At 34.5% G+C, this 13478-nt stretch overlaps 1 protein-coding gene across 1 annotated transcript in view; it reads left to right on the top strand.

The window, feature by feature from the left end:
• Positions 1 to 13478, top strand: part of ADGRB3 (adhesion G protein-coupled receptor B3) — a 458329-nt gene that overhangs the window by 272484 nt on the left and 172367 nt on the right. The window contains exon 16 of the mRNA XM_018077922.2: positions 612 to 655. Coding sequence (XP_017933411.1) covers positions 612 to 655 — 44 coding nt within the window. The remainder of the gene's footprint in view (positions 1 to 611; positions 656 to 13478) is intronic.

The following is a 13478-nucleotide window of genomic DNA, read 5'->3' as shown; positions in this document are numbered from 1 at the left end:
TATGTAATAAACATAGGTTCTCATCCTGTTCTAAATCAAATAAGAAATTTTCCATTGTTTTTGAAGAGATTGGAGCTGAGATTGTAAAGCTCAACCACATCAGAGATAATATATATATTTTGAGCAAAAAGCTCCACTGATTTAGGACACAATTGACAAATCCTTTTAATATTGAATGTGGGGTCATCTGAAAACTTGACCTCCAAACATTTTACCCAACATATGCATAAAATTTTTAAAGGCATTACTGGTTTTGACATCCAAGTTCCTAAGGTGTCTAAAGTTCTGTTTCTAAACACACCAGAAGTGTTCAGTCCAGTCTCTTAACAGATTAACTTTTATCTCATATTTCACTTCTACTAGAGTATGCCAAATAGACAACTTTATGCTTACCTTGTCTAAGCAGAGAACACACAAGTAGTCTGCTCTTAGGTTCAAGTGCTTTAAAATACTCTATAAGAATTAAGCTTAAGCTTTTGCCACTTCAGTGGTATCAATTCATCAGAGTATAAGGATAATCTTGTCGGAGGAGACTCAAATAAATTTTTAGATCAAGCATGACACATATTTTTGTACACCAGTAACTAATAGGTTTGTTTGTTTTCTTTTAGGGCACATTGAATCCCTACTGTGTGCTCTGGGATGATTCAAGAATGTAAGTGACAGATGTTTGCTTCTATTGCTATGGCTCAAATATTACAAAGTACCTAATGATATTTAAGTAGTTGGTCAGTAAATGGGTGGTACGAGGGCAGAGAAAAGAAACCTTTGACAGAGTGAAAGTACTGGATTCTCCACTCACTTGGCTTCCTTTCTGCCGCTGTGTAAATTGAAATAATACAATATCTCACCAGGAAGAGATTACTCACATAGTAATTTTAATCTGCTCTCTCAAGATTAAAATGAGGATGTCTAAGAACTGTAGTTCCTTGATGGTAGTTGCTGGGCAACAAGCAAGTGGGTAAATGATGAGACAAATAACTGAGGAAGGCTCCCATTTCTGTTACTGCAGGGAAAAACATAATTTTTAAGTGTGATCCCCACAGCAATCTTCATTTTAGTTGATTGAAATTTTCATTTTAGTTTATTAAAATAATAGCTGTATACTAAGCAGTGAAAGCTTACTATCAGTCTTCTTCTGCTTTTTTTAGTGCGTATCCCTTCTATAGCAAAAAAGAAAATGTTACTGTATGAAAGTAAAGCAGTATAATCAGTGTGGTTAAAAAAGAATCCCAAGTTTATGCAGTTGTAATTTGCTGAATTAATCTTTCACAGTAAATCTCCCATTAAAGTCAAGGTGAATTTTGCATACATGCAGATTAAGTGTTTCAAGAAGTATCCCTATATGGTTGTCATATTATTTTAAAGTTGATGTTGTGCTTCTTATTCAGGTATATTTTATATGTCTTATTATACAGACTCATCTGCGGTGTTAGAAATTATATGACTGTGATTTTGTGTGTACTTTCATCCTTGAGCTTGGGTTTACATCAGTACATGGGTGGCTGAGAAACAACATTATAGTACAGAAATGAGAAACTTTGGACATGATACTAGAAATCATTCCAAATACAAGTAATACCATGGTCTGTGCCTCTGCAAAAGAATCATAATGCCATTATTTGCCAGCAACACCATAGTATGCAATTTCTATGAAATCTGTGGGATTAAGTACATGAAAGACTTGATATTATGCATTATTATGAGCACATGGAATGCAAAAGATTTTGAATGAGTTCTTTGTTTCCTCTTTACAAAGTTTTGCTTACACAGGAGTGGTATAGTGGGTTTTTATCATTTTCTGTATGCATTGCTTTAAGCACTGTGTATTTAGAGCACATACTCTGATATCACTGTTCAAGTCCACAGTATCAGGGACACATTTACATGAAATTAGACTACTAAAAAAAAAACCATGCTGTGGATTTAAGAACATGATTAAAAGATTTCATGCAGGTATTTGGGACAAATGTGTGAAGTAATTGCAAACAAATATATTTTGTCCTCACCACTCATTTTGCAGGTATTTGTCTTAGTATTGCTTATAAAGAAGTTCAGTGGTACCTGTAAGTACTGTTTTCAGTATGCTTGGAATCTGAATGGAAAAGCAAACTTTTGAAACATCTGAAATTGATGTAAAACTTACATAAAATAGTCTGAGGTTTTGAGGGAGAAACACATGCTTTGTTATACTGAAGGATATATTTTCTAGGTATATTAGTGTAGCCATTGAAGATGGTAAAATAATTTAAGATTGGAGGTATTCTTGAAGATGCATCCATTTTTAAAAGTGATATAAGCCCTCAAATATTCTCAATAAGATGTGATGCATCTGTAAGATCTGCATGGACACCACTGTGTTTGGCACGTGTATGTGTGCTATTGTATGAGAATGTGACACTCTCTCTTACCTGAGTATGCAATGGCAAGAGCAAACTTCTACTTTTTTCCTCCATCCCTTTTGGAAAAAAAATATCTATAGTGTTAGCTGTGGGAGCATAAGCTTATTCAAAACTTTATTTTTGTAATGCTGTTTCCTTTTGGTTTGGACCATTTTATTTGTATTTGTATTTAGTCAGGAATATTTCAAAATTTGTATTCTGACATTGTGATTTTTAAATTATGAAAGCTCTATAATGATGACTCAGTTCCTATTATTTAACAATCTTAAAAAAGAAATAGTTAGGTGCCCATTATTATATTGGGTTCTTGGTGGCTTGTTTTCTTTTTTTTTCCCCACTTTTTTCTAAGCCTCAGGAATTAGTCGTCCTCAGCAGCAGGCAACTGGATTTGATGGGTTAATAGCCTAATTCATATTGCAAATCCTACAGAGCTGTGATGTACTCATATCATTCCAAATGGAGTAATTTTTGCATAACCAGGATTTAGCAAGTATTTTGGAATAAACCCAACAAAAAGTAGCCCTCTTTTAGTTGAAGGGGTTTAACTGATCGTCTGTTGTGAGTCAGGTGTTCTAAATTAAGTGGTTTTCAGATGAATCCTGTGTTAGCTTTTATCATCAGCATACAACCAGCAGTAACCTCTAATGGGTTTTGCCATCTTTTTACCCACTTCTACATCTTTATCTGCATGCCTTGCAAGTTCACATTTGGTAAATGATACTCATCTTGTCAGTTTAATACTTCTCCAGCAGCAAGGAAAGCTTTGTCTATCTGGATTTTGGCCATGCTTTTCAGGAAATGAAACAATGATTACAGTTCCCTGACATCCATCCTTCAAGAAAGTTCTACATCTGTGAGCTCTTAAATCACATCATATCATCAAGGTTATCCTACTGCCATTGGTATCTCTGACAGTTTGGTCACCCTAACTTTGGCAAAAGCAGCTTTAATCTATTCCTTCTATGAGATACGGTGATTCTTCCCTCTGATTATGTTTTAGTTTTTTCATTCATCAAGCTGGCAGGCTTGTGCCCTTTCTGTAGGCAGCTAGTCAAATATGTGTACAATATTGAGACAGTGCAACTAAAGAATAAGATATTATGTCATGTATTAAACTCAATCCAATAATTCAGCATTTTATTTCAGTTGATTATCCCAAAATATAGAGTACACCTGACTGTGTTGATTGAAACCAGGCTTTTTATGAATTCTGGTGCTTCCTTTGATACTTCCAGCTTTCCTACACAAAGCTGGTAGCATGAGTTGTATGTAAGAGGTGACTTTTCCCTCTCAGAAATCTGAGTGATATCTTCATCTATTCATTTCAGAAAATGTATTTAGATGTTGCCTTCAGTAAAGTCTTAAGATGCTGAATGCTTCTCCTTCTAGTGCGTGGGAAAATGTATGGAATATTTGTAATTAACATTCCCAGGAGAAAAAATTTTGTTCCTTAAACCAACCAATCAAAAACTCCAGAAAGAGTTATGTCTTTTTTGCTTTGCTCAGATAGTTTGTATGAGCAAACTATCCCTGCTGTCAGGAACTGTTTGTGATACATTAATTCCAGTGGTTTAGTCTACAAAGAGAAAGGTACTAGGGCTGACTTTCCTACCCCACAGAAGTGATTTTAAAGATTTTAAGATGAAACAAAACTTGAAAGTTTTTCTTTTGTACCTCCTACCTTTCTGGAAAGGAAAAGAAGACAGTCTCAACTAGCAAGTGATCCAATAGTTAGATGCATTTACTTGGGGACCTCAGGGACTGTCACATCAATTTTTTCTTTATATAAGTTAATTGAGTTCGAAATACACTTTTCAGCCTTACAGGAGCAGCCAATGCCCACTGAGCTGTCAGCTTCTCTGGAGTGTGTTACTCACAATGTGTCCTGCTGGAACTCTGCCATACTATTTAGGAAAATATTCATGGGTTGGGAAGCTGATTCCCAGCACCTCTTTATTTAATTTTACCACTGTTTCTATGTATTTGTGACCATGCCAAACCTAAATCTTAGCCATATCACTGTCAGGTTTTTTTTCCTAGCAGTGTTTTGTTTTATGTAAGTCTGGGTAAGGCTCTGTAAGCCCAAGTGATCAAAGAATCCTTGTATGCATGCATACATTTTCATTTAAAGAATGCCATTTTTTGTGGCAGTCCAGACAGTTCTCTTGAACTTTTTTGCCATCTCTGATGTTTATGTCTGTGATAGGTGCCATAACAGACAGTCTGGATGCTGTGGTTTAACTCCAGCCATCAAACAGGCACTATGCAGCCACTAGCTCACTCTCCCACCAGTAGGATTGGGAAGAATATCAGAAAGGTAAAAGCTGCAAAATGTATGGGTTGAGATAAAGGCCGTTTAATATGTAAAACAAAAGCCATGCACACAAGCAAAACAAAACAAGGAATTAATGCACTGCTTCCCATGGGCAGGCAGATGTTTAGACATCTCCAGGAGAGCAAATGTATCATGGACAATGGTCACTTGGATTTATCCATCACTTCAAAAGGTTCCACCCTTTCCCCTTCTTCCCCCACTTTATATATGAGCATGATGTCATATGGTGTGGAATATCCCTTTGGTCAGTTTGGGTGACCTGTCCTGGCTGTGTCTCCTCCTGGCCTGCCATGCACCCTCAACTTCCTTTCCAGTGTGGCAGTACAAAAAGCAGAAAAGACCTTGGCTCTGTGTAAGCACTGCTCAGCAATAACAAAAACATCTCTATATTATCAACCCTGCTTTCAGCACAAATAAAAAACATAACCCCATACTAACCACTATGAAGAAAATGAACTCTACCTCAGCCAAAAAGCAGCACTATGGATCTCTAGGATCCATGAAACTTTGGCCTGACAATGTAGCTGGTGTTTGTTCTTTTAGAAATGTGTTGGACATAATGTGGGCACAGGTGTTCTCCACAGGATAGAGTCAGTTGTTGCTGGTATGCTCCACATCTGTATGCAGTGCAACATGACATCTCACAGCACTGGGTAGGAAAGGGATTTAGTATTCTGAGAGTCTTTTCTGCCAGTTGCTGCAGAAGGATAACAGTATGACAGCATTTTATTCGTCCATATGTGTGCTCATAGTAGTTTGTGCCTGCTGACTATACAGTTGGCAGAGCTACAATGCAATTAGCTGAAATTTTTAATATTGCAGGAATTTTGACCTGACTCAGTTTTAGTTTAGGACAAATGGTAGGTCTGTTCTATCTTTTTCCCCCACTGCTATACAAATTTACATTGGTAGTGGTTTAGATTTGGTACCCTAAAGTTATGTGAAATTATGAATACCTATATACGAGACATGACAAATCGTATACATTTGTATATCTTCACAATTTCACTCCAGACGTATTGTCACATCCTCCATTAAAAAGAAGGTTAAAAAAAGTTTACAATTACTTTTATTTTAATTATCCCGTAGAGCTTTTAATTATTTTTCTTCCATTGTCCCTGGATACAATTCTGGAGAAATAGTCCATAAAGGAATTTCTTCAATGCAAATAAAGAAGAGTCTACTAGTTAATGGTGATTTTTCTGTCTACAGGGCAGAATACGACTCGGCTTTACAATTTAAGCTTGCTTGCTTTGACAGGGAGTACTGATCTGCTTGCTGTGTCTCTCTCTTCTCCACTTTGACTTTTAAAAGTAACACGATGGACCATTAGAGTTATTTTTTTTGTTTGTCCTAGCCTTGCGAACCTTTGAAAATATGTTCAAGACGACTCTTTATAACTTTCGTCAAAATGTGTCAAGCTAATCATAAAATAATTAGAATATCCTAAGTAATAATTTGCTTATGGAAATATGAATAGTAGCCTCTCCTTACTTTATATTACCTTACAGTTGTGTTATTTTTGTCACCAGAAAGATACGGAGGAAATTGAATGAGAGTAAGTATAGTTTGGAAATATATTCCATCTAAAGCTTAGCTTCTTCCTTTGACTTTAGTCAGACTTTTTGGTCCGGCTTTACAGTCAGACTTTGCTTCTATCACATTTTTCAAGGCAGAAAATTCTCTTTCCATATTGCTTCTATGCTTATGTTCATTAATGAACTTATTCAGAAGATAAATACCTCCTGGAATGCCTACTTTTATGAAGAACTTTCCATAGTGGAACCTGTGTGATTGCACACTACATAATCTTTTCCTCCTGATGGTCTTGTGTAAAGAATTAGAAGACTACTGAAACACATTCTTTTTCATTAAAACAGTATGGAGTGAAAAACCTGATCCAAACTCCCTTGCAGACAACCAAAAGGCTTTGACTGATCCAAATCAGATCAGATCAAGTGGCAAACCACTGCTCAAGCCATGCAGGACCTAATTTTAAAATTTTTCAATTCACAAACTGCTAAGATTATACTGTAGTGCAGAAAACTTAGTTGTGAAATGTTGTACAATATAAAATGGAGCGTCTTTATATTGAAACAGTCAGACCAAAATTTGCTCAAGTCATACACAAAATGAATCAGTATATATGGGAGGAATTTATAATTTAGTACTTTTTTATAACACTGCTCTTCACTAACACCTACACAGCTATGAACAGAGCTTACATGGCCTGCTGAGATTTATAATAAAAAAAGGAAATCAGATTAATTCCTGCTAATAAATTCACTTTCTTTTTAATTTTTACTGTGTGATTAATCAATTCAGTTTATTGAGAACTCAATTGCTATTTATTGCCCTTCTGTAAATGTAGATTTTTCACAAACTAAAAATAGTGGTTTCTTGTAATATCAGGCAATTAAAATTCTGAAATGTGACTAAAAGGAACTAGCGATTGTATCTTCATAATCAAATTTAAAGATATGAATTGGACTTTTGACAGATCTTTAGTGTATAATGAGGACAAAAGATAATTGAGCAGTGTGAATAAACTTCACAGCAGAAAAAAATTGGTTGTAATGTGGTTTTGTAGCTACGTTTCCTGAAAAATTCGTGTATGTTACTAAGTCAAATATAATGTGATCATTGCTTTCACTAATAATACCTCTAGAAGAAATGCACCAGATGGGATCTGCAAATCCAGCATGGTGGTGGACTTGGGCTGACTTGTAGAGGAAAACAGTGTTTACAAAATCAAATACGGCTTCCAAAAGTACAATATAGCATAATTGCAACTGCAAAAGTTTGGCAACATTTTTTCATTTTTATGATATACCTCTTAAAGTTTGTTACACCTGTAGATTTAAAAGCAATTAACCACAGAGATTCCTATCACCCTTCCAGGTTTACAGATAGGGAAAACTAGAGCATAATGGAAGCAAAGCAGAGTTAGAGTTCCAAATTCCTGAGTCCTAATTGAGGATGCTCTCTAACTGTTCTCAAAGCCAATACCATTCCCCTGCCATGAAACAGATCTCTAAAGTTTAAAGAGTGTTATAATGATATTTTTATTTTTTCTTCTGATTCACTCGGATAATCTCATGACTGTTGCCCATTCTGGAGAATTTAACTCTGTTTATCCAACAGAAGTAGTGCCACAGCACTAAAGGTCCTTGTATTATACCATCCTTAAACAAAATGAAATCTACTTGCATCACTAAAGACATTGAATAACCTAGGGAATATTTGCTTATCCATGTGACAAGGAGCTGTGCAAAGTATCCTTCTGCCGTTCTCTCCTATTCCTTTGATAGTAGGGGTACAGATCATGTGTATAAAATGCTTGTAAGTAAATCATGCTGTTTGTTACTTTTAAATTTATTTGCAGTCAGTACAGAAAAAACCAGAACAACTGGTATAAATATACCTACTTTCAGTAATATGATAAGGGCAGTATGCTACAATATAATTTTTAACACTTGCAGAGTATAGGTTTACTTGTCTTTACTTCAAAATGTATGGATCTAAATGTCCTGAATTATTAGGTATTCTCTCTGATAAATCCAACATCATGTAATTCATTGAATTCTGGTCTGTCTTACTACAAGAAGTGGTTTTTAGCAAAATGACCTTAAATAAATGTTTGAAATAGCATTTTGCAATGCATGCTAGAGGTCATCTTCTAATTCTAATAGTTGTTCTTGAGTTGTTAACACTGAAATTATATCTCTGCCCAATAAAACTGTAAAAATCCATCAAAAACAGTCAAAGACATGTCCAGTGTAAATCTGCCATATTTTATCAATTGCTATCACAAGTATACACACTGTAATGCTGTATCAGCGTCTCACTGAACTCACAGGTGTCTTTACACATAATTAGTCTTTCGCTGAATCTCTGTGCCAAAGTTCAGCAAGATGAGCAGATTCAGTTAAATCTCTTCCTGAACCAGTCACTAGAGGGAAGCAAAGACCTTCACGTGCCTATCCATGACGTCAATCAATGTCTGTGTCCTCACTGGCAAAATCTGTCAGTATTCAATCTAAAATTTTGAAAACGGCCTATTTGGTGGAAAATAACCCTTTGGGAGAAAATGAAAAAAAAAAAAAAAACAGAAACAAAACAAAACCGAAAAATATATTTCTGTATAGTTGATTTCCAGAGGCCATTGTCATTAAAATATGGAGTTATTTTCATGACTCATGCTTTCAGAATTTAAATCTAGACAAGCAATTCAGTGCAGAGTGGATAAAGAAGATGGATTTAAGGTTTTCATTCTTTGAAGCATCCCAATATTAAGAAAAATACATTGAAATATTTGTAGCACAGTAGCTATGCACTTGCATCATATTGCAAAACCTAAGATAAGATATACCAGTTTATTGACATCTTTTTGTTGATCCTCCCTTAGTTATCCATACTTCCATTCCATATTTTTTTCTGTGGTACTTAGAATCTTATCCTGTACATGCAGTTCTTCAGTGTATACCAGGTAAACAGATCAAGAGAACATCAAATCATTAAATGAGACTAGTTCGTCATGCACTCCATTTCAGCACAGAGAAGGCATAATGTGTATATATGAACTTACATTATTCTTCCAGTTTATGAGAGGTTATATGTGAAGTAGGGGTTATATATGAGGTTTACCATATCCTGTGCTTTTACTGTATTTAATTCAGCCTTGTTCTGGTTAATGTGAATACAACTCAACTTACCGTTCTCTCCTATGCGCTAGGCTGGTCGAATTCTTTTAAAACAGAAACACTAGAGGCCAATGTTGCATTTGATAAAACATGACATTTGCTTAAAGGAATGTACCTGATATGAATTGAATTAGCCATGGAAATTGAAATGCCCAGAAACAGGGAAAAAATATTAAAAATAGTGATTTTGAGTTTATCACTTAAAATTCTAAATGATTTAAAGGTTGCAAGGGCAACATTTGTACAATTTACCACTAAATTTGAATAGAAGATCTTTTATTAAGCTTAAGCTATGCAGGGTGGCCAGACCTTAATGAGAATAATACAAATGTGTGTCAGGATTTAAGCAAGTTTAAATGGAAGGTAATATGCTAAATGAACAGCTCCAAGCAAAGCAATTTCACAAAAAAACCCTGTTGTGTTCAAGAGCTGCTAGATTATGGCTAAATAGGTTTTTAGCTGAAAGCATGGTGTATTTGTGATGGCTTTTTAATGTTATCATCTTCTCTGATAATATTGAGTAAGAGAGATTTCTTGCCTAGCTAGTTAACTAAATATAATATACATATGCATTCAAGTGCATGTGCTGGGGATAACATTCTGCAATCCACGATATTGTTCTAAGTAATGGAGTATGTAATATAATTCTAAATTTCAGAGGTTATAGTTAGGATTCTTGATGATACATGTTATCCAAATAATGCCATTTCTAGTGGTTGACTTCACTGTTCTATCTACCCATAGCTATGGAAGTAGCACAAAATAACTTCACATATATCGAAAGCATGCATTAAAATGCCATCATGTTACTGTTAGTTCATAACTTCACATAAATATGATCCTGATGTCAAGTTTACCAGTAGTTCAATAGAAGGCCCAGGCTTAAACAACATGCCAGATTTGGACCATAGAACCAGAATCAAGCCACAGGTATTGGCAGAAATCCAAGAGTCACTCCATCAACATAAATGTCAAAAATAAAGGGATTGCATATATTGAAATAAAGAGCAATAGAGAACCAGAAAAATAATGTTACTCCTTATAATGAATCTGATACATTTGTATGCCTAGCCTGTAAAAAGGACATTATTTTGACCAAACTTAAAACTAAATCCTTTAGACTTGTACTACTTCATGATTGCAATTTTAACTGCAGTATAGAGCAGTGTCCTTTTAAATGGCTATGTGTACTTGCTTTGATATCTACTCAGTTTTAAATGATTATTCACAAAAATAAGCCACTGCTTTATTATAATATAAAAATAGCTTAAAATGTAAATATATAAAGTATCAGATAATAACACAAACAAAACATATTTTAAACAAAATATAATTATTTCATTTGAACAATTTCTGATTGCATCTAGACAACATAGAGTCATGAAGCTAGTACAGGGATTCTAAAAAGAGAGCAAGAGTCAGCAGCATTCAGGAAGTAGTCTAATTTCTTTTTAAACAGTTTACACTCTAAAAGTTATAATGTGTACAGGAAAAAGTCAACAGTGTCTGTTTCTATGCACATCACATCTTCAACCCATTCTTCCCCTTCTTTCTCCTTCTTGTAAGTGGACAATCAAGCATTCAGTGTTTTAGGTACACAAATTGTGTGTGTGCTTACACAAATACTTCATAATTTCATGTACACACAGAGATTAAAATCTCACAGGAATAAAACACATAAAAATATCTACCACCACCCCTTCAAGATGTACAGTTGAAAATATGAAGCATCCATCTCTTTGTTGTACTAATCAACAAAGCATGTTCTGTATACTGCAATATATATTTATCTGATGTCAGGTTCTACATGCTTTTAATGTTATTTATGTTGAATAATATGTACGAATTTTAAACTAGGTAACATACACCGTAATATGAATTATAATTGCGTATTCTTCATTGTAAACACAGAGAAAAACTATGCTAAATTTACCAAAACCATCTGTTTTTATCTATCTGTCTATCTGTCTATCTATCTATCTATCTATCTATCTATCGTCTATCTATCTTTCCTTACCTACTTTGCCTGTACAGTTGACTGCTGAGAATATTTTTGTTTTTTCATCTGAAGCAGACCATTCTGTTCTCATATTTTTGTAATTGATTTACACAAGAAAACTGATCAGACACAATCTTCTTTTCCTCTCAGGCTTTTCCAGTAAATAGAAAAAATTTCATCACAGTCAAGGAAATATACAGATGTCTAAATATCACAGTAAGTTAGCATTTCAGCCAAAATTAGAGAACAAGGTACTCTTAGGTCCACAACTCTGTGATCTAGTCTCTAGAATTATCCTTATTTCTTTAGTCTAGAAAATGTCTAGCACTTTTGAAAGGACCCACATGTTCCTGGCTTCATTCTCACCTTCCTGCAAAAATAGCAACATCTCTTGTGTGTCATTTTAAGGAACCACGAAAGACTAGTGTGTAGGTGCACAGTTATCTAAGAATGCTGATACAAGTTGAAATCCCAGACAAAAATCATCTTAATCTCAGGAAAACACAGAAGTTGCTTGTTCAGACATTTGCAGGGAAGAACCAGGGAGAACTGGGAGTCAGGTGAGAAGGCATTTGCCAGCACATTCTGCTCTGTATGGAGTTTCTATAGATACTGGGCATTCTATTTTAGAGATATTCTTTTACAACCTCTCCATGATGCTGCCAGCTCAAACTGTTACCCAGATGTCATTTTATAACCTATACAACTAATTTTCCCTTTGTTTTGACTAGACCTTTGCATTTTCAGTTTAATTTGATGCAAGTACCACTGTCATTGGGTACCATATAAAGGTAAACCATCCTTTAGGTTCTATAGATTGTGCTGACTAGATGTCCTTTGACTAATGGAAACTTAAATACTTTGCATACTTATAGGTACCTAATTTTAGAAGTTTCAATACCAGACTGAATTCTGCCCTGTATATCAATTTCTGACTCAGGATATGGATTTTCAAATTATTTCCTTGGGTAAACACTTACTTAATAAAGAAATAAGGGTGGCCTTTTGTAAAATAACCCAAGGTTAAAATTTTTTCTTTCCAGGAGATAGCCCTGACCATCATCCTATAAATAATGATCTCATAAAGCTGCTTTCCTTGCAAGCAAAAGTAAAAATAATAAGCATAATTTAAAATACTGAATATATACCACTGACATTGAATTCACAGAACCAGATATAGAAGAATGAAGTTCTGAAGTAAATTAATGTGTAAAGTCTGTAGTTCTTGGGGATAAACATTGTCCAGCTTTGTAAATTTGCTGTTAAGGACATAGTGCCAACCAGTAACCCTGTGAAGGAAACATTCTTCAATGACAATATACAAGATAGCAATATCTTGTCAGAGGACAGGCAGTGCATTCAATAAGTTAATATTGGAAATATAAAATTATTGGATAGACACTGTAAAATAAAATAAAATGAGAAATGAGTCCTCATTGGGACTAAGACGTGGTCTGAGATATAATGTTTAGTTTTTAAAAAACAGTTTGTAGTGAGAATCAGGGAGTAACAAAATAATGTTTTACCTTATCTCCACACTTGGGTAAGATACTAAAAAATGTATTTTTGTGATCCTGCAAGGGTGATTATGTTCCCAAAAGCACTTTCTGAAGCATTTTCTGCCCTCTTTACAAACTTACTTATGAAATGAAAGAACTTTATTATCAGCCTTCCATTGTATTGTCACAGTTAAAAAGCAGAGATTGCAATGAAAATGTTTAAGTAGTAAAAAGTCAATCCATTCTCATTACAACAGCTGTTATAAGAATGTAAAATGCTGAGATATTTAACTTTTCAGATTTTGAAAGATGTAATCTTGCATAACTTTGTGAATGCCATAATTGGTATTGAACAGACTTTCCAGTATGTGTTTAAGAGCAGTGTACATCCTATATTTTGAATTATTGAAGTGCAAACAAGCTCAGGATTTCATATACATGATGACACTTTTCTTTTTTCTTTTCTTTTTTCTTTTCTTTTCTTTTCTTTTCTTTTCTTTTCTTTTCTTTTCTTTTCTTTTCTTTTCTTTTCTTTTCTTT

Source organism: Manacus vitellinus, unplaced genomic scaffold (assembly GCF_001715985.3).
Source record: "Manacus vitellinus isolate BGI_N305 unplaced genomic scaffold, ASM171598v3 scaffold_4_pilon, whole genome shotgun sequence".
Classification (NCBI taxonomy): Eukaryota; Metazoa; Chordata; class Aves; order Passeriformes; family Pipridae; genus Manacus; species Manacus vitellinus.
Note: the sequence above shows the minus strand (reverse complement) of the source record. Positions and strands in the feature narration are given on the sequence as shown.